This window comes from Podarcis pityusensis (assembly GCF_964106645.2).
Source record: "Podarcis pityusensis genome assembly, chromosome: 6".
Taxonomy (NCBI): domain Eukaryota; kingdom Metazoa; phylum Chordata; class Lepidosauria; order Squamata; family Lacertidae; genus Podarcis; species Podarcis pityusensis.
The window spans coordinates 4,997,369-5,019,350 of NC_138030.1; the positions used below are offsets into that span (position 1 = coordinate 4,997,369).

Sequence of the window (21,982 nt, forward strand, 5' to 3'; positions counted from 1 at the left end):
CTAGCTAGAGTTTTGAGCTGCTTTACTGCTCACCTTTTATTTTACTGTTGACTTCATTTACCTTCAATGAAGATTAAAGCCTTGGAATAATCTAACTGGTTTCACACACAAAAAAACCCTCTTGCTTGACTTTATAAACGGAGCAAAAATCTGACAACTTGCTCTCAAGCCCATTTGCAGGAACCGGCAAGGTTTCCTTCCAGATGCAGGCGTAAGACAAAGACAGCCAATGAACCACAGGGTATGCTTTCAAAAATATTTAATAGGTTATTCAAGAACTCTGCATTTGCTGCTCTTGACAAAGCCTCAGTGCAAGAACCCATTACCTTGGCAGCAGCATGTCTTCCTCCCAAGCACTTCTTTGCTGGTTCTTTTTTAAAAATACTGTCTTGTTATCAGTCCCTCAAGCCAGTTGGAGCAATCCAAAGCTAGCTCAGGAGCTGAACATTTTTGTTCTCCTTTCCCGCTGCACACCCTTTTGGCTAAAATGCCCTTTTCAAGGACGATACAGCGGTCTGAGGTGCTTGTGCACAGGGGATAAGGCTCACTGGAAGCAGCAGCCGGCAGGGCAAGTGGACATGGAATCAGCCCTCGGCTGACATGGAAGAAGCTCAGGCATTCAACATTCAGCAGAATGACAGCCCCTGTGCACCTACCTCATAGCAGGAAGGACTGGAAGGTGTGATGTTCTAATGAAGGTATACAAAGACGCCCATATGCTTTGGAGGTTATGGGCTTTCCTATGCAAATGGGTTTCTGCCGGCCCTGCATGCAAACCCTCCTGCTGAACACCCCAGGTCCTGAGGCTCACGTTGCAATTTTATCCCAGCCAGTAATATGGGCAGATCAGGGCTGTGCCTGCCACTGCATTTAGAAATGACCAAATGCAAGCAAGCCTTTGAAACCCTTTCCGGAGCGTTTCGCCCGAGTCCACCTGCCAGAGCCCTGGTCTTCTCAGCTGCTCTTCCCCACATGACAGAGAAGCAGCCAGTCACGAGCATGACGCAACACACAGCCCAGCCTGAACCCAGAAAAGGTCCTTCTGGCTGCGTGCCCTGTAATTTCTGGAAAGCTTTCCTCCTCCTTGTCTCGCCTACCTCCATCTCTCCGAACATGCTCCTTGTTCCAGCTGGGGGTGGCCAGATATGGTACAGCGCTAACAAGCCGAGGATGGAAGGGCTGCAGCTTTTAATGGTTCCCGTGGAATAGTGATCTCTCTCTCGCCTGGTGTCCTCCCCTCCACACCTCTCTCTGTTCTAGGATCCCAACCTCACTATCCTCCCATTAGCCGATCTTGCCTCCCTTTCTCTACGCCCAGTGCCCCCTTCCCTTCCTCCTCCTCCTCACAGGGACGGCCGTGTGAGCCCAGAGCACACCTCAGAAGGTGGGTCAAAGTCTCCGCTTCATTTCTGCTCAGGCTCGTCCCCCACTGTGGTTACCTCGATGGTTGTATGGTCTTCATTGGCTGTGGTGCCCTCAACAATGCTAGATGGCACAGTCATGATGGTGCTCCCGCTGGGAGACATTTGCGTAACGTTCTGAATGGCCGTGCCCAGTCCTGGCAGGGTGAGCAGCTGGAAGGGGCTCACCACTTTCAACACGGTGCTGCCATCCTGTATGGCCGCGGTGCTCAGGACTGTGAGGTTGGAAGCATCCGGGTGTATTTCAACGGCGTTGGGAAAAGTCGAGCCCGCAGAGGCCAGGACAGTGTATCCGCCCAGCAGTGGAGAAGCCGGGGAGCCAGCAGAGGTCACCTGCGCCGTGGTCTTCCCAAGAGCAGATGCTGGGAGGGTGGAGACCACTTTGCCTATGGGCAGGTTCGCCAGTTGCGTGACCGGCATCCCTGGCGCAAGGGCGATCTGCGCCGACTGAGTCAGGAGCTGGGAGGTGATGGCGGGAGGCCCTGAGATGGCTCGGGTCAGTCTGGGGCGTTTCAGAGGGGACGGGATGGAGACTGGCGTCAGGGTCATCAGCACGTTGTTGAGGTGCTGCGATTTGTGCTTCAGCTCCTTCGCTCTCTTCCGGTGCTCATCGCACTGCTGCTCCAGAGCTGGAGGAAGAGAGAAAGAAAGAAAGAAAGGGCAGCGGATAAGCAAGGGCACCCACCAAGTCCAAACAGCCAGGAACAGAGGCTGGCCTCCTCTTCTTAAATGACACGGCAACTGTGGTATGGCATGGCAAGGATTGCTTTAAAACACAGTGGTACCTCGGGTTACAGACGCTTCAGGTTACAGACTCCTCTAACACAGAAATAGTACCTTGGGTTAAGAACTTTGCTTCAGGATGAGAACAGAAATCACGCGGCGGTAGCAGGAGGCCCCATTAGCTGAAGTGGTGATTCAGGTTAAGAACAGTTTCAGGTTAAGAACGGACCTCCGGAACGAATTAATTTCTTAACCTGTACAGTGGTACCTCTGGTTGTGAACGGGATCCATTCCGGAGGCCCGTTCACAACATGAAAAGAACGCAACCCGCAGCGGCGTGCCTGCGCGGGTTGTGATTTGCCACTTCTGCACATGTGCGTGACGTCATTTTGCGCTACTGCGCATGCGTGAGTGGCAAAACCTGGAAGTAACCCTTTCCGGTACTTCCGGGTCGCCACCTGAAAGAACGTAACCTGAAGCGGATGTAACCTGAGGTATGACTGTAAGGTGGCTTTGATGTGAAAAATGTTTTAAGCAGAACACGCTGCAGCAGCACCTACGGTGAAATATATACCCCCCTCCACCCCAATCGACAGCTGCCAGTTCAAGAACTAGAAAGCTGAAGTGTTTTCCCTTCAAGTTGGGGTAGAAAGGTATTGCTGAACAAATGTGGTGCGTAAACTAGAGTCACACTTGTCTCAACGCTCTGAGTTTTCTACAGGCTTATCCAAGCAATTTATTAATTAACTGCCGTTGGTTTTCAACACCCCTCCATTAATATACAGTGGTACCTCGGGGTTAAGAACTTAACCCGTTCTGGAGGTCCGTTCTTAACCTGAAACTGTTCTTAACCTGAGGTACCACTTTAGCGAATGGGGCCTCCCACCGCCTCACGATTTCTGTTTTCATCCTGAAGCAAAGTTCTTAACCACAGGTACTATTTCTGGGTTAGCGGAGTTTGTAACCTGAAGCGTCTGTAACCCGAGGTACCACTGTACAGTTTTATTTCACCGTTCCTCCTCCTTCCTCTTCTCCAGTTTATCCTCATAACAACCATGTGAGGTAGGAGGCAGAATGCATGTGAATGGCCCAGTGAGCTTCACTGCTGAGAGGGGATTTGGACCTGGAACTCCATGGTCTGAATCCAACAATCTCACCACAACCCAGCCGCACCTTAGCCATGGGAGAAAGCTCCAATCCAAAGGTAATACTGAAACACACAGGCCACACTTAATGGAAAACAGAAGGGAAGGTAGACCTGCTGCGGGAAGAAATAGCTGTGTTGCTATTTCTCTCTCTATCCTTGCAATCATCATTGTTTAGGAGGGTTGATGTGTGCTTCAGCTCAGAAGACAAAATGGACAAGTCTCCAGGTAAGGTCTAGAGAAGCCCCTGCTTAGTGAGTCAAGCTGAGGTTGAACAGGAAAAACCTGAATTGAAGAATTCCCCTGCAAGAGTCCTCTCTGCAAGCCAAGTACTGGTATGATAATTGCAACAGGGTACAGCAGTGGAGGGGAAACGGAGCCGACTTTTCACCAATGACATCACAGGCACCCGGTAAGCTAGCGACACATGTGCATTTTAGGCAACACCTGAGGGGCACATCTGGAGCCTGCACAACAAACCAGTGACAACTGTATGTTTGTTGTGTCATCAACTGGCTGTGCAGGAGAGATTCCTAGGTGACCGACAAACACGTTCTGAAGGCAACTGGCATTCAGGGCTGTGCTTTTCTTTTATTTTGCTGTTCAAAAGGGGCCAAGACGTCAGGATAGGTCACACTAGATTGAGCTATGAAATACCGCAGTGGAGGACATGTGCAGAAGAGAAAGTATCACATCCATGCATTTCAGACAAGATGAAAGGGAATGCTTTACCTGCCTCTACGACAAGGAAATGGCAATACCCAGTTTATAGCATTTCTCAGGACATGAGTGCTACTTTCCCCTCAGTTCCTACAAGCCATGTGGAACCTGTGCATAACCTGCCTGCCGCTCTTGCCATTTAGATGGCAGATGTAGGGAATCAGAAGCTGACACAATTTATGGATGCCGATGCCGGCATGCGCAAACCCACAATACCATGCTGTCTTTTCACTAGTACTGTACTACGTTCCACGACTCTGGCAACAGAACACTGACTTCAGAAAGTCCTCCTGTGGAGGTTTCAATAGAGTTGATAATGGAACTGTACCTGCCAAATCTCGCGTATACTGCTCTCGGGAACGGTCCATTTGGCACTTGTGACTGGCTAAAACTTTCTTCACCAGGTCCAGCATGCCGAAGTTCTGGACTGTATTGTTGAGCAAGACAGCATCTGGGGGGGGGGGGGGGGAAGCAACAGGTTAAAAAAAACCCTGACTGATGAGAAAAGCATGACAATGTGGGTTTTTTTTGGTTTTTTTTTAAAGAAACCCATTATTTTTCTTATTGTAGAGATGGGAGAGGGAAGGAAAAAGTGGATCACAATGCTGGAATTTTTATTTATCAAGATTTAAATTCCCATTTCCTCAACCCAATGAAGACTAGGTAAGTGTCACCCCATTTGCCTTTAAGTTGCAAGTTCTTTGGAGCAGGGACCCAAATCATTTTCTTCTGCTTATGATGTTCTATAAAGTGTCATACACGCTCATTATTATTGTTAATTGTGTTTCTCATCCACCCTTCATGTAAAGGTCCCAGGGTGGGCAGCAACATATTAAAACTCAATTAGGTAAAGGTAAAGGGACCCCTGATGGTTAGGTCCAGTCGTGGATGACTCTGGGGTTGCGGCGCTCATCTCGCTTTATTGGCCGAGGGAGCCGGCGTACAGCTTCCGGGTCATGTGGTCAGCATGACTAAGCCGTTTCTGGCGAAACCACAGCAGCGCACAGAAACACTGTTTACCTTCCAGCCTGAGCAGTACCTATTTATCTACTTGCACTTTGAGGTGCTTTCGAACTGCTAGGTTGGCAGGAGCAGGGACCGAGCAACGGGAGCTCACCCCGTTGCGGGGATTCGAACCGCCGCCCTTCTGATCGGCAAGCCCTAAGCGCCACCCACGTCCCAATAAAACTCAATTAAAACAGCAACCCCAGCCCACCCATAAATCCCAGATCCCTAATGGTATGATATGATACTTTCCAATGATGCTTATGTTATTTAAAACTATTTTCTCCAGTATCAGCAATGAATGTTTAGTAAAGTAAAAGGAGGTATGATTTTTATGATGCACCTCCATTTGGTGATATATACCGCTGTTTGTACTCTACCACCAAACCACGCAGATTCTGAGCTTTGCACACAGAATAAGTTGCACTAACTGCACTGATACATCACCATCATCATGATACATTTTGCATCCCAGAATCAGGCTACGAAGGAATTTGGAATACACTAGTTTTGGTTATTGTCTAAGGAGGCAGGAAAGTGCAGCAAAGGGCATGGACAGGTGGGAAAATACAGTCATACCTCGGGATAAACACACTTCAGTATAAGTATTTTTGGGTTGCGCTCCGCGGCGACCTGGAAGTAATGGAGTGCGTTACTTCCGGGTTTCACCGCTCGCGCATGTGCAGACGGTCCAAATGACGCCACGCGCATGCGCGGAAGTGGCGAAACGCGACCCGCACAGTTGCATCTTACGTTCTGTTCAGGATGCGAACGGGACTCCGGAACAGATCCCGTTCACATCCCGAGATACCACTGTAATAGCCATTACTGTATAGAAAAAAGAACAAGACACAGGGCAGGTCACTAAAGCTCTGTATCCCACCTACCTGGAGCCTTATGCAAGACTCCCCTGATATTGCAATGTATAGAAGATATCGTTCTTTGAAACCATGAGAACTAGTAGATTTATTGTTAAGTGAAAGCTGAGAAAAATCAGCATGCCAAATCCTGCACCACTCACCAGCTACAGAAGCAGGCAACACACAAACCCTTAAACGCTGTGAGTAGAATCTTCTTCCATCAACTTCCTAATACCTGTATTATTAAGTCAGAAAGTGCATAGCAAATGCTAAAATAAAAAATAAACACCGCAAAGTCCAAAACGCTGGTTACAAACCAGGCTTCCCAATACTGCCAGCACTACCTTTAACGCTCTGCGCTCCTTAGATGTGCTAGCAATGCAAGTGATCTATACACAAGGAGACTTAAAAAGACGATGCCATTTATTTGCAAGCCAGGTCTTACCGCTGAGTTGCAAGGGGGGCTCCTGAATCCTCTGCTGCAGGCCCTTCATGGTCTCCATGAGCTCCGCATGGAACTCGGTAATCACCTCTTCCAAAAGACCGGCTTCCTTTAGACCTCGCCAAAATGTAAATGTATCATCTGGAAGAAAGTGAGAGTATCCTGAAAAACCTGCAAAGCGGCAGGGGGAACAAAGCTGACCGACTGTTTGATAGACTCACTCCGGGAACATAACATTTGCCAAGGAACAGCCTTGCAGTGATACCACACAAGCAAGAGGTCACATAGTAAAACAGTTCTTGGAGTCTACCACTTCAGATTAAAGGAGGAGTGTCATGTTTTAATTCCTCTCCCCATTCCCTACAAATAGAAAACTTGCATGCCAAACAGAACTCTTCTTTCTGAGTTCTGCAGGTGTTGAGTTATTTTACACGCAGGGAAGTTTTAAATTATGCAACTGCTCACCTGCGGTCTGAAGTGGTGGACTCCAGGAAGAGTTTTTACAGCAGAATTTGCTACAAAAACAAGCTGCCATTAATGCAGGACAGGTAATGTGGTAACTCTGACTGCAGCCTCCTTCATCAGCAAAAGTTGGACCAGTAAAACAAGTTATTCTTAAGTATGTTACTACCAGCATGCCAAAGGCAAGACAGTGTTACGCGAATAGATGAATGGAATCACGGACAAAGCATCAGAAGCCAGCTTACACTGAATTAGACCACTGCTCCAGTGGCAGTCTAGAGTTTCAGACAGGGGTCTTTTCCAACCCTATCTGGAGATGCCAAGGGTAAAACCTGGGGCCTTTCGTGCGTGAGATGTGTACTCTGCCACTGAGACATGGCCTTATGCATAGAGATGGCAGTGCCACACAGCTTACAACCTACATGCAACTTCCTTCGCACAAGCCTTTCAGATTTAGGCAGCCGATACGGAACAGAAGTGGTGGCACAGAAGATGTAGTGGGCTGAGGCCAGGCCACAGGAACGCTCTGCATGTGAAAATCACCTCCAATAGCAGTGGTCCAGTCCGTGGAGTCATCACATGTTTCTATGGTGATCGTGGCAGGAGACCCATTTACTGTGATTGAAACAAAATCAACATTCAGAAATCATCAACAAAACCACTTTTTTGTTGGCATGCTGGCGAAACAAGTCAAGACTTGCCCTTCCAAGATATAGCCATTCTTCTCTTGCTTTATCTTGGTTTGTCGTTGCGTTAAGTTTTTCTACAAATTCGGTACAATTGCCAGACAAAACCAAAGAGACATCTGCCCTGCATTTCTAAACCTAGCACAAATTTCAAAAAAAATTCTCAAGATCTTAGCATTCTGTTTGTAGGGGCTGGATTTTTATTATTGCTATTGTTATTTATTAATTCATACGCCATCTAATGCCAAATGGGCTTCAAAGTGGTTTATTTGATAAACCACCCTGGAATCACAAACCATGACGAGATTCCATTTTTTCTTCATGACAACCCCAAGCTAGGACACCGTGACTAGCATCAGATCAGTCAGCAAGTTTCAAGGCTGGGTACCATGGAGTTGGGTCCCAATATTGGTGTTTTTGTTATTCAATACAGAGCTTCGTTGATCCCCATACTTGGAATCAGAAATAAACTATCAACATAGGAAGACACCCTTTGGAGCTTCACCAAGTGTCTGGTGGCTGTTTATACTTCTATGAAAGTATTAAAATTAAACACACATACATATGTACACAGGCAAATTCACATAACTACTTGTACTCAGCCCAGAGGTCCACCTGCTATTCTATTACAATGAGTTCACCAAGGTTTTGGGCAAAAATCTTTCCCAGCACTCATGCCAGGGATGGAAACTTGGACCTCATGTATTCAAAGCACGTATTCTACAGAGCTATAGGCCCACTGGTGTAGGAAAATACGGAATTGCCTTATACCAGGTCAGACCATTGGTTCATTTAGCCTAGAACTGGTTACTTCAGCTGGCACAGCTCCTTGAATGGAGGGGTTGGTGAATTGAACCCACATGCAAAGCATGTATACTGCCAGCTTCCAAGTGAGTACCAACCTGCCCCTAGGAAGACTGGCTACCAATGCCAAGGTTTTTCTGGCTTTCCCCATACAATCATACCTCGGAAGTCGAATGGAATCTGTTCCGGACGTCCGTTTGACTTCTGAAACGTTCAGAAACCAAAGAACGGCTTCTCATTGGCTGCAGGAAGCGCCTGCAGTCAATCGGAAGCCCCGTTGGACGTTCGGCTTCCAAAAGAATGTTTGAAAACTGGAACACTCACTTCCAGTTTTCGATTCTTTGGGAGCCGGAATGTTCTGACTCCCAAGGTGTTCGGGAGCCGAGGTATGACTGTACTCCCTTGGCTGAGTTGAAAGCCAGTGTGATGTAGTGGGTAGCATGCAACACTCAAATAAAGGAGACCTGGGTTCAACAGCTTGCTCTGCAGGGAGGCTTACTAAGTGGTCTTGGGAAAGTTACTGTCTCTCAGCCTAACAAACCTGTAGGGTGTTCAAAGAGGGATACCGTATTTTTCGATCTATAAGACGCAGCAGACCATAATATGCACTTTATCCCCTGAAGAGCCGCACACACGCTCCACACAGCTCTTTAAAGGGAGCGCTGAGCAGAGCCTCCCGCCTGCATTCGCTCCATAAGACGCACACTCATTCCCCCTTACTTTTTAGGAGGGAAAAAGTGCGTCTTATAGAGCAAAAAATACGGTATATTCTTTGGGAGATAGGATAGGACACACACACACAAAATGAGTAATGATCAGAGCTGTTTGCTCTGCAGGCAGCCTTCTGTGGGACATCTGTCCTCTTAAGTATGATATCCCAGAAGCTGAAAAGCATGGGTTGATTGATCAGCAGGGACAATGGAATGAATGGGTTGGTGACTGTATTGATGACCACAGAAATATTTGAGTCTCTTCCAGTTCTAGTAGAAGATTGCAGCCAAGAACCAGCCGGTTAATTCAAAACAGCACAGGGAAACAGCCTCATTACCCACCCTCCACTGGGCTGTTATTGCCACCCCCCCACCCCCCGCAGGGTTGGCAAGATTGCAACAGTGCAACCATGACAAAAGGAGACACAACAAGGATATTCCTCTTCTGTATCATTCTAACAAAGGTACAGCGAGCCTTATCAGGGTCTCAACTGGTGGACCTCCAGATACTCCCAGACAACAACCCCCATCAGCTCCAGCCAGCAGAACCAGCGGTAGAATTCATGGCCTAGTGGAATGCAGTTCACATTACCATCTGCAGAGGCTGGCGTGAGAGGTATGTATTCTGTTGACGTCTGGCTTGTTAGGGGCACTCTGGCTCCGGTCAGGTCGATTTTAGTGCTTCGGCAGGTATTGGAACAAACTTTCGTATGCTCGTAAAAATCCAGCTTCCCCGAATCCATGATCTTCCTAAAACACACGAAACCAACGTGAACGTCCATCTCTGCTTTATTATTATTTAAATCACCCTGAAAACTCGCAAGTTGCATGTTCATGCTTCAGCTAGCTGTACCGAAATGCATTTCAATGAAGCCTACCTAGGAGACATACCCAATGGACACCTAATTTAGATACCAGATGGCATAGGTTAGGGCCTTGTGAATTCTGCCTCCCTAAGGCAAGAGGTGGTGGAACACACACATGCCCCAAAGATACGTTTCAGTTCTGCACCTGCAGGCAGGAACACACAGGCACTCTCACAAACAGGCTAACCTTAGCATGATCCCATTCATCCGGATTGCCCTCTTCCAGTCCTTCAAGGTGGACTTGCCAGCCAAATGGACAAATTCCTTGGGACTTATCAAATGGTTGTCATACTGGAGGGAAGAGAGACATGTTGTGGTATAGGTTAATTATTCTAAAGGTATTTTGCTGTAATTCCTTTTATAAACCTAGTCACGTGCAAACTTTTTCTTCTCCCAATTTCTCTTCCTTTCCATCTCATTTTTTAAAAATTTAGATGATGAGACCGTGGGGGCTGGGATCTGTGTGCTTTTACAAGCAATACGTAAGATTAGAGAATGGAAATGTTACACATTACAGGATATAAAACCATCTCACCTGGACACATTTCACATTGATACCGGGGCAAACAAACTTCCTCCATATTAGGTTGGCTTTGCTATCTCCGCAGGTGATGGGATAAACTATCTCAGCTTCCACACAATCATCACCTTCAGCCATCTTCACTTCAGGGAGAGGGATCGGGAAAGATAAAAAAATTTGAAAAGGTTACAACCATTGATTGCTGGTTGGCAAAAGAAGTTTGGAATACAGTTGAGAGGAAAACTGAAAACAGGATGAAAAAGTATTTATTACTGATAACCAGCCTGATTAACTGCTTCCCATAAATGAGATACATTACAATTATCAAGTTATTTACATAGAATCGTAGGGTACAACCAAAGAACGTGGAGATACTGTTCTATGTCCTGAGCAGCTAACAATCTAAATTTCACCAGTGGTGAAAGTGGTAATTGTAAAGACATAGATGCCTGAATTAGAAACACACAAACTGCTTTTGTCCTAATAGGCCTCTCTATTTTGGGCATCCCAGTAGTGATGTATGGAAGTGAGAGCTGGACCATAAAGAAGGCCGAAGAATTGATGCTTTTGAATTATGGTGCAGGAAGAGACTCTTGAGAGTCCCATGGACTGCAAGAAAATCAAACCTTTCCATTCTGAAGGAAATCAGCCCTGAGTGCTCACTGGAAGGACAGATCCTGAAGCTGAGGCTCCAATACTTTGGTCCCCTCATGAGAAGAGAAGACTCCCTGGAAAAGACCCTGAGGTTGGGAAAGATGGAGGGCACAAGGAGAAGGGGACGACGGAGGACGAGATGGTTGGACAGTGTTCTCGAAGCTACCAGCATGAGTTTGACCAAACTGCGGGAGGCAGTGGAAGACAGGAGTGCCTGGCGTGCTCTGGTCCATGGGGTCACGAAGAGTCGGACACGACTAAACGACTAAACAACAGCAACAAATTTTTTGCATTCTACCTATCCTGCAACAGGTAAAGTGGTAACTCTGACTAAGCCAACTTTGATTGGTTTAAGAATACGCAAGTTCTCAAGCCAGAGAGATATGGGGCACAAACCTCTGGGGCAGCAAGGGGGTCAAAGGGTGGCATTCAACCACTGCATTCCATCAGCACAGGGATTTCCACTTGCATGATTGGACATCATCGCTGCCGCCGCCACCGTGTCCTCCCAAAACCTGATTGAGAGGGTTGGGGGAACCCCTACAGTTTAGGGGTTTGCATGGGGCACCTGGGGAAAAGTTGGACCATTCCAGAATAAAGGAGTAGTGAGGCGAAACAGGCAGCAAGGTGTGCAGTGTAACAATATAGGAGGAGGAAGGGAGCTGTGGAATAGGAAGGAAAACTAATGGTGAATATCTTGAGCCAGGGTTGATGGTCTTCAGCACCTGGACACAACACTGGCTCCTTTTCTCCCCCCCCCCCCCAATGCACACCTATAAAATAGGCAAATGGTGACAGACAGGGGCCAGGAACAAAGTTACTGCCTCCATCAAGGCTGGGGAGATCCCCTCAGATGTTGTTAAGCTACAGTTCCCATCATCCCTGAATATGCTGGCTGGAGCTGATGGGATCTGGAGTCCAACATCTGGGAAGCCACAGGCTCCCTGTCCTGTTCTTGACCTATGTGACTTTCCCATACATTAAAGGTAAAGGTAAAGGGACCCTTGACCATTAGGTCCAGTCGTGGTTGACTCTAGGGTTGTGGCGCTCATCTCGCTTTATTGGCCGAGGGAGCCGGCTTACAGCTTCTGGGTCATGTGGCCAGCATGACTAAGCCGCTTCTGGCGAAACCAGAGCAGCGCACAGAAATGCCATTTACCTTCCCGCCGGAGCGGTACCTATCTACTTGCACTTTGACGTGCTTTCAAACTGCTAGGTTGGCAGGAGCAGGGACCAAGCAATGGGAGCTCATCCCGTCACGGGGATTCGAACCGCCCACCTTCCAATCAGCAAATCCTAGGCTCTGTGGTTTAACCCACAGCGCCACCCGCGTCCCTCCCATACATAAGTGGTCTTCTATTAGGAACACAGAAGCCCACTGTCCTTCAGGAAAGGACAGATCCCCAGCAGTTTCCCCAACCTCAGAATGCTCATTCCAGGAGCTGGAAACAAGAGCTGGAAACCCCTCAGCCTATGTGCTCTTGAGCCTTTCTGCTGGCAATGCTACCTGCTAATGCAAGTGACTGTGGTACAAAAGAGGCAAGCCTCTGTTACCCACCCCACTTACCTAACAGGGCTTCTTTCAAATGTGCAGAGGCTGTAAAAGCAGCAGCGGCTGCAGCGGCTGCATTTTCCGTCTCCAGGGTGTCTTCATTTAGGTCATTGCTAGCAAGAAATAAAGACACAAACAGTTAAAAAGAAATGGGGAAGCTGCCCGTGCTATGGTAAGGTTTGCTCTGGAGAATGACTCCAGAGCAATTCCAGCTATAATACACAAAAATGCAGCTCTTCCCCTTAAGTAGGAAGTTGTTTTCCCCTGGAAAAACAAAGTTGTACACAGTGCAGCAATTTCAAGACTGCAACCCACGGATTCATATGGTTAAAACAATATTAAGCATGAAGGAAAAGCAGTTGTAAGGGATTAAAGCACTGCTGCGAAGCTTAGAAATGCAGCACTGGAAGTAGCTTCTGAAGCCTGAGGACTCAATCTTTAGGTATTTAACAACAATTTCATAGTTGCCACCTTTTAAAAAGATGTGTGTTCTTTTTCTGCTAAACATCCTAGAATCTAGAGGCATCTTGGTAGAGTTTATAGCAATTCTGGCAGAGGAACGGATCTTAATTCATTTAGCACGTCTCAAACTCTCCACATGACACCCAATAATATCATTTCTTCTAGCATAGGCGGCGCTGCTCTGTTCTTCCAAGGAGATGGCAATTACTCAGGCAGATCCACCTAATCCTACCATCAAAAAACCGTTGCACGGCTGGTTTCCATGACAAAACTCGTGGGTGGAAGCACTGCTCAGATTTTTTTGCATAGAAGTCATGCTCCAAAAGTTTCCCCCCACAGGATGTTTCATTAAGCAGGCAGGAAGATGATGGAAACAAGCACCACAGAAGCAGCAGCCTTGCTTCCGCTCCTGAAATCACTTTTACTGAACACTAGAAAGGTTTCTTTCCCAAGCAAAGGACAACATAGAAGGAATTACAGTAAGAACTACAGGTTAAATGGTTTGTAGCCTAGTAAACTACTATGGCTTCAGAGCCCTCCTCAAACAGAGAAAGGAAAAACGGTGTACAACATTAGTTCCTGTGATTGGCAGGCAGGATGAAGCCTCTGGATTAACCAAGCCTGATGTAAGGACTAGTAGCCTGACCAACAGAGCAGACCTTTCTTCTACTTGTTTCACTTCCACTACCAAGGGGTGTGGGGTTGGAGAACACAAACCCTCCACTCTTGGATTTGGGTATAGCTGTCATCAGCCTTAACTTGACATATATTGCTGACCTCAAGAGTGGTAAATTCAGCACGCTAGAAATGGCCATGGTTGACCTTCTGTTCAATTTCTTTCCGTTTTCAAACATTAGATGCACATGCCTGCTAAAAGCCTTCTCTAAAGCGAGGGTGGGGAACTTCCAGTCCATGGAGGAGGCCACTTCAGGCAGGTCACCCCCACCTGCCCTTTGACCTCAGGTGTGGGGCAGGTAAAAGACCTGGCTCAGCAGAAAGAGTGCTTCAGGCACCGTCAATCAGCAGTGCCTGCAAAAACCCCTTGCAAAGTGCTCTGCAAGACCCGTTCAGGCACCTGAGAGCATGAGACTCCGAATCTCACGAGTTGCGGGTTCAAGCCCCACATTGGGTGAAAGATTCCTTGTGGTCCTTCCAACTCTACAATACTATGCTTCTAAGTCATTGTGACATTGGGTAATCACAGGTTGGAGGCGGAGGGAGTGAAGAAAACTGTCCAGCTCTCTAGCCAGATTAGGTGTCACACCCCTATGCTAGAGGTTTCACAAAGAGGTTCTCCTTGCTCCCTTTAATAACAAAAATCAATTCCCTGTGATATGTACAGCATGCAGAGATCTGTCCTCCCTCCCCCCCCCCCATTTTATGTTGTTGGGTGATTTTTGTGAATGAACTACAGTGGTACCTCAGGTTAAGTACGTAATTCGTTCCGGAGGTCCATTCTTAACCTGAAGCTGTTCTTAACCTGAAGCACCACTTTAGCTAATGGGGCCTCCTGCTGCCGCCGTGCCACCGGAGCATGATTTCTGTTCTCGTCCTGAAGCAAAGTTCTTAACCCGAGGTACTATTTCTGGGTTAGCGGAGTCTGTAACCTGAAGCGTATGTAACCTGAGGTACCACTGTATATATGTATATATGTTTTAATGCATTTTTATTACATTTTGTTGTCCCTGTAAATTGCTTTCGGACTCCTTTTTTGTGAAGCTGTACATAAACAGAGCAAATCTTATCTAACAGAGGCTGCTTTGGGTTTCCATTAAATGTTATACGTTCTGAATTGTGTTTCTCCCATCCAAACTGAAGTGAAATGAACAGGGTGTGTGCAGCAGCTTACAACGCTAACGTCAGCCACCCCAGAGGCTAAATAATGACCGTTTGCTTACCTGTGCTGGGAGAGATTGGTGGTAACTAGCACCGTTTTCACCTCCTCCATGTTACTGCTGTCAGCCATGTTGTCTGGAGTTGTTGTTACCACCACCACCTCCTCCATGTGAACACTCACATCTGGGGTTGCCATCCGCAGGAAGGCTCGTATGGCAAGAAAGCACCAACAATGTGTGGAAAGCCCCTCCTGCAATCTTCACTCTGCTGTTACAGAACCGAAGAGTGAAGAGGTTATTGCTCTGCCAATCTGGCCAGCGGAATATTTGGTTTTCTACATCTGAATGTAAAAGGAATCAGAAGCGCACACACACATACTACACACTTGGAAACAAGATCCAGTGCAATTTCAGAAGGACAGGGTGCTTAAGAGGAAGATGGCTCAACAGAACAAGCACATAGTGGCTCTTTCTGTGAAAGCCCACATCTTAGATGAGTTAAATGCCAGAGAACTGGATCCCAAACAGATGGCTGCTTGTGCATGTGATAGAGAAGCCAAAAAACTTCTCTAAAAGACAGTGAGATTCTGAACGGTTTAAAACTCCATTCCCTGGAGTAGATGTTAATACCTCAGGCAACGTACAGAAAAGCTCTGCTGGATAGCTACTGAAGGATGCAATGGGGGCAGAGAAGCAAGGTACACTGGTTGTCGGATGAGTTAAGACATTTAAGCTGAATACATGAAACTATCCTATACCAAGCCAGAGCCTCGGTCTACGTAGTTCAGTACTGCCTACTTTGGCAGTGACTCTCCAAAGCCCTTTTAATCCTTTAATGCAGGAATGGAGAACCAGCGGCCCTCCAGATGTTGCTAGACTGTAACTTCTGTCATCCCTGACCACTGGCTATACACACAGACACCATGGCTCCTGCTACTAACCAGCAACCAGTTTCAGGAGCTTACGCAATAATGGATTTTTCATAGACCATGCACATCCCCATGCAGTTTTGGCAAGCACTTTTAGAAAATTAATTTAATTCACTGTCATTTACTCTGCTCTACAATATTTTAATGACTTTATTATACACTGCTTTATTCTTTAAATGAGACAGCATTTTAGAAATCCTCTTACAATAAACCACTATATAGCCATGTATCTGGCAATGTTTGTGTGTCCATGTGAGATTTATATGCAAGGCTGAAATAAAGCAAAACGAGTAAACTGTAAGCAGCCAATGAACAAAGTTTAAAATCAGCAATGTGTCATAAGAGGTTCTTGTCCCCTGTAAAAGCAAGGAGGATGTTTTCTTTTTAAAAAAATAATTTTTATTAAAGATTTTTTGGGGGTACTAAAAGCCACAATTGCAGCACTATAGCACTGAGTCAAGATGGGGTGCATTTGAAGACGGGAAAGAGACTGTATACAACATTTAGATATGCGGCAGACTCACCATATCATGCTATGAGGCTATAAGCAGAAGGGGAAAAAGAGGAAGGAAAAACAGTACCAGCAGCCATTGCAGCCTACGCTGAGCAAGATTTGACAATTCACAAGCAATGAACTGAGTAAGCAGATTTAAAAAGAGGGGATATCTGAGCATTCTTTTTAAACTAAGATTTAAGAATGACCTCCAGTGCTCAACCTGGGATCCTGGGCAAACTAAAGAGAGAAGTACAAGTATGCAGCAAATGGTACCCATCCAAGGGTTTGTGTCTGCAAGGTCTATGAAAACCAAAACCACAGTCATTCCTGCACGGCTTGGTTGACACTACAGTCATATTTGCTGCTTTGCCCACTCCGTCTCCTGGCAAAGACCCTAATTTAGTCTGAAAGGGAGACGCACGTCTCCAGATATGTGCAGGGGAACTGCATCTGGCAAAAGGCAGAATCTGTGAAACAGGTTATGCACACTCACCCTTTCAAGAGAACTACAGATAAAATATGCTTTCTGTACCTAAGAGGAATAAACTGGAAAAACCGCATACTGTGGGATGAACTCGGAGATAATGCAAAAATACAACTAGTTTGGTCCACCGTCATACAGCACTTGAGCAATCTGACATAGAAGGAAGTTTAAAAAGCTGCAGTCATCTCATTTTTTCCCTGCCTGCCACTAGTTCTATCTATTATCTATTACATAATAACCTGAAATGAAGTGGTTTATCCCCTTACAGTGGTTTATATGCAGACATTGAGATTCACAAAATAGGTGCAAGATTGCTGTTAATTAAGCAGAGGCCCTTTTTGCTGCAAATATTGCATGCAGCAACTACCAAACAAAACTGACTCACTTATACTTCTTGAGCTTTGTGAATGCTCTTTCTGCTGGTGGTTTTTATTTTATGCTACTGCCTTAATGTATTTTGGCTATTCTAACAATCTGAGATTGTTTTAAACTCTGCCTGTATGAAGTCATTTATTTTATTAACCCCCTTCCTTTATGTCCTCCCATGTCAAATTGTAAACTGCCGCAGTGACCTATCCTCTCCTTTTTGGGAAAACACAATGCACACCAGTTGGAGCTTATACAAAGAGTAACATTGATGTGGTCTTCGTTTTTTATTTTTTTAAAAAAACCCCTGTTTCAAAATTATTTGTAATTTTTAAATATCATTTTGTTGCCTCCCCTCTTTCAAAACTGCAGGTTGCAAGGCCCTTTGGAGGAGGGGACTGTACTCCTGCACTTTGCAAAAAAGGAAGAAGCACTTGTATGAACTAATATCTGTATCATGACCAGAGGAGGAATGACCACTGGGAGGAACACAGAGGGGAGAACCACCACATCTGCACCTGCCCAACTGGACGCCTTCTTCTGCCCTACCTGCAACAAAACGTGTCTCTCCCATATGGGTGTCTACAGCCACAGCAGGCACTGTAAAACTCTCCAACAGCTGGACTTCATATTGGAAAGCACACTATGCCACTTATCTCCTGACTAGAGATGGGAAGGCCTGGGGAAAAAATCAGGGAAATGGGGGGGGACACCAGGTTTTTCCCCAATTTCCCCATTTTTTTTCTTATTTTCTCTCTCAAAACAATTATTACAAAACTATTTACATATAACACAAACAGGACAAAAAACCCATACAAACAAACACAGACAATAACAACGTATCATTAACTTCCGATTCGCCTCATTGTACTTTTTACAGTTTATTAATCTATATGCACTTCATTATTATTATTATTTTCTGTTACTTATCAAAAGAAATTTTACTTTGATAGTTTCCTTATACTTCAAGATTCAATCTAAATCTGTCAGGAGATTTGCATTATCATAATACTTTCTAATGTATTCTTTAAATATCCAATCTTTCCCGGGTCCGTCCGTCCCCCAGGCCTTCCCATCTCTATTCCTGACACAGCTGAGTGCCAGCAACACGCTATCACTGTTGCAAACAAACCACATTGAGAGGGCCATGAAGCGGCATACAAATTCCGTTAAATAAATAATCGCCATTGAGAAAAGTGCTGTATAAGTTTTCTGTTGTTTTTTTTTAAAGGGTAAACAAAAACAAGACTTATATTTGGAACCGGACTCGAGGCAAGTAAGCAAGCAAGCAAGCAAGAGGCGAGCCTCCCGTGCACCACGCGCGCATATGCAAACCGTGCACGCGCGTATATATGCAACAGTAAGCGCGCGCGCACGAGCCTCCCTCGAGCCTTCCCCTTGGAGTGAGGAGAAACGCGAGGTCCTCCTCCTCCTCCTCGGAAGGCTCCGCGAAGAAATCCTCCCGTCCACACGGGGGAAAAGCCGTCCAGCCCTTTAATGCCGGCTCGCGACGCCGACTGCAGGCACGCGCACGCGCACGGGGCCGCGTGTTTCCTCCGCCCGCCCCCCCTTCTCTCTCTGCGCAGCGCGTGAGGCGCGTGGGGGGGGGGGCGCCGCCGCCGCAGAGCGCGAGGAGGAGGGCGCGCGCGCGCCTGGCGCCACTGGCTGCGCGAGGGAAATGCGGGGCGGCGGCGGCGGCGGGGGGGGGGAGGGGAGGGTGACGGCCGAGCGTTCCTACCGCCGCCGCCGTCACGTCCTGACGCTCCGCAGGGACCTGACGGAGTGGACGGAAGGCGGGGAGGGGCTGCCTTACCTCAGCCGCTTGCCGTCCGACGCCCGGCCTCGGGTTCCGTCCGAGCGGGTGGAGAAGAAGAAGAAGGAGGAGGAGGTGGGTTTTGTTTGTTTTTCCCCGCGGGGCGGGCGGGGGGGGGTTGTCTGAAGGGAAATGGCTGCCTTGGCTTGTCTATATATATCTCTGAGGGAAGCTTGGGCTGCGGCGCGCGCGCAGGGCGCCTCGGGTCCCTTCTGCGCAGGCGCAGGCCTCCCCCTCCCTCCTCCAGCTGCTTAGCCGAGACTTATTTGACACGGCGAGGGCGGGGGTGGATATGGGAGGCCGCCGCCGCTGCTGCCCTCAACTTCTTTTCGAGCTCGCCGGGGTGAAATAAGTCCCGGCAGGAGCGCAGCGCGCCTGCGCGAGGTGGAACGCGGAGAAGGGGCAGAGCTGGCTTTGCCGGCTTCGCGCGCGTTGGCGAGAGAGACCGAGACCGAGAGCGCGCTTGTGTTTCGGGAGCGCGCCCTGTGAATACTCGGGGCGGCGTGCTTCTGCTTTGCTTTTCTTTCTTTATTTCTTTAGGCGGGTTTGAGCAGCGTCCTCCGCCTCTGGGGATTCACGATTCAAAAGCGAATTCAATACGCAAGTGCACGTTTTGTAAATAACGTCGAGCGCGGCTTCCGCAGGGTGCGCGTTGCAAAAATTTATATATGGAAAAGAAGCTGATAAGGAATTGGTTTATTTTTTAGGGTATTTACACATCATGCAATTTTCCCCCTCAATGTTATTACAGGGTCCGGCCATCAGTTCCCGCCCTCCCTCCTCAAAGGTTTAGGGTAGGTAGCAAAGGGGGGGGGGGAATCCACGTGAAGCAAAACAAACGCTCGTTTAAAATGTGGGGAATGAGAAAAATGAAAAACTGCACATCTTGTGTAACTTAAACACCAAGCCAAACAGGAAACAATTTTTATATTCATATATGTATTCAAATGAAATCAAGGTGTAGTGTTCCATGAGCCAGAAGCTTTGCATTACTTAATCCAGCTGTTAAAGGTGTCATTGACTTTGAAGACACTCGAACTCAGGACGCAAGGGAGAAACGTGCTAAGAGGAAGGCACACTTGACAAATCCACACCGTGGTCAACTCTCGCCCAGAAACCAATGTCCCCACTGTGGAAGGATGTGTGGATCCAGAATTGGCCTCCACAGTCACTTACGGACTCATTGTTAAAACCGTGTTTATGGAAGACAATCTTACTCAGCTATGAGTGATCGCCAAAGAAAGATTACTTAACAGATCTGGTCAAGCATGTTAACAAAGTAATCATGGTATTGCTGTTTTGTTGATGACTTCAAAGCCTTAACACTTCAGACAAGGCTTTAAATCTTGGTGTTGCAGCAGATAGTAATGATAATCTTGGTGGATGATGAATCACCCATGTATTTCAGTCCTCTTCTTGAGAAAAAAAAATCCTCTCATGCTGTCCTGTTATTGCCAAGGACAAGGGTTCTGAAACAGCTGTGTGTTTTCTGCTCCAAATTGTGAAAAAACACGAGAACAAGAAACAAAAATTAATCTGTCATGAAATAGAATTCCACAGGGATTGTGAAGGCCTATGTGAAGATTCCAGAGGCTGAAGCCATGTTTACAAGAATCGGTGACAATGTTATCCTATCATAGGCTGTCAGTAGTGGAAGCAAACTGAACAGCTTCAGCTCAGGTGCCATGCAACCTAGTTGAAAAAGAGAAAATACTATTGAGTGTGAGATCAGGGTGGTTCATTTGGAGACATCTTTTTATTGGAGAGCACCCTTCAATCCTTGTATAATTAATCTGTTAATTCACAGTCTCCCAAGAATTTTGCCTTTTCTGAATGTTAATATGTTACTAATAATATATTATTATTTAAGTAAAAAAAATCAAGTGGAACTCGGAAGAATAGGAGGGAAGAGAAGCAAGCCTTCAGGGCAGTTGAATTGGTGTTCTGAGTGACAGTAGTACTCTATTTATGCATATGTTGGAGTGACTGTGGGCCAATAAACATTTGTTTGCACCTCCCTTGACTAGTGTATAGCAATGGCACACTGGGTATGTAATACAGAAGGATGTGGACTTTTCAAGATACCGGTAGGTAAATTTTCGGCAAGTGTTCCATGAATGTAGTTTTGCTGCAGAGAAAAACATCATGTGCAATGACATAACAAACACAGAGATATTCTCTCTTCCAGATAGCATGCCTTTGGCAATGTTCTTCAGGGACAGGCTGCTTCAGGATTACTGAAGTAATTTTTACCCTTATTGTTACAGGACCTGATCCAAGGAAAACAAAAAACGAGGATACATAAAGGTCAGAGGGCTGGTGTTATACAATATCCTTAGTACTCAGCTTAGTATCACAACCCACAGTGATTTTGAGGAGTCAGGTCCTTTTGGGTTTTCGTAACTTGTTGGACTCATGTCTTCTTTAATGGAAAAAGTGACATATGCCATTCCCTGTCTTTCCTATAGAGTTCGTATCCAGAAATCAGTGTCTCACTGGTTTCCCTCCACGTTATTTTTGAAATGTAGGGACTGCACCTGGTACCTTCTACATGCAAAATATATGCTCTACCACTTGCCCAGTCAGAGGAGCTGGGCTCTATTAGGCAACAATTTTAATCTAGGCTACATTGAATTTACTGGATTTATTACATCTTAATAGTCATGCACAGGATCACACTGTTGGGGCAGCATTTGTCATGGACCAGCAGTACACAGAGGAGTGGCGGGAGGCACTAGCTGGGGAATCCTCACGGGATGACGATGATGAGTTAAAGAGGGAACAGACTGGGAGAAGGACGAGTTGGAAGCTGAAGAGGTAACAGGCTTTGTGAACAGGAAGAGTGTGACAGAGAGCAGTGGAGACCCAGAGCAGAAGAGGAGGCTGGAGAGGAGGGGGGGCCAAGAGGCAATGATGTCAGGCTGCTGAAGAAGCCAGGAGGTCTCCCCCTCCTGCTGCAACAAGCTCCCCTCCCCCTTAGTTTCCCAGAACCTGAAGAGGGTGGAGCAAAGACAGGTAAGATGAAGG

General features: G+C 46.7%; 1 protein-coding gene and 1 long non-coding RNA gene across 5 annotated transcripts; one reads left to right on the top strand and one right to left on the bottom strand.

Annotated features, from left to right (window-relative positions):
- Window positions 1-242: 242 nt before the first annotated feature.
- Window positions 243-19,089, bottom strand: GMEB2 (glucocorticoid modulatory element binding protein 2). 4 transcript variants are annotated; one of them, XM_081011287.1, is made up of 10 exons: window positions 18,956-19,089; window positions 14,931-15,132; window positions 12,586-12,683; window positions 10,380-10,507; window positions 10,032-10,135; window positions 9,571-9,728; window positions 7,322-7,393; window positions 6,320-6,457; window positions 4,338-4,460; window positions 243-2,050 (listed from the first exon to the last, which is right to left on the bottom strand). In XM_081011287.1, the coding sequence occupies exons 2-10, from the start codon at window positions 15,062-15,064 to the stop codon at window positions 1,404-1,406; spliced, it is 1,602 nt and encodes a 533-aa protein (XP_080867413.1). In that variant the 5' UTR covers window positions 15,065-15,132; window positions 18,956-19,089; the 3' UTR covers window positions 243-1,403. The 4 variants fall into 4 exon arrangements, with proteins under 4 accessions (XP_080867413.1, XP_080867411.1, XP_080867412.1 ...); XM_081011285.1 differs by having other exon boundaries at window positions 14,931-15,135; window positions 18,956-19,073; XM_081011286.1 differs by lacking the exon at window positions 18,956-19,089 and adding an exon at window positions 17,692-18,461 and having other exon boundaries at window positions 14,931-15,135.
- Window positions 18,926-20,973, top strand: LOC308480251. Its single transcript, XR_013987950.1, has 2 exons — window positions 18,926-19,030; window positions 19,707-20,973. It is a non-coding gene; the product is annotated as an uncharacterized lncRNA (long non-coding RNA).
- The last annotated feature ends 1,009 nt before the right edge of the window (window positions 20,974-21,982 follow it).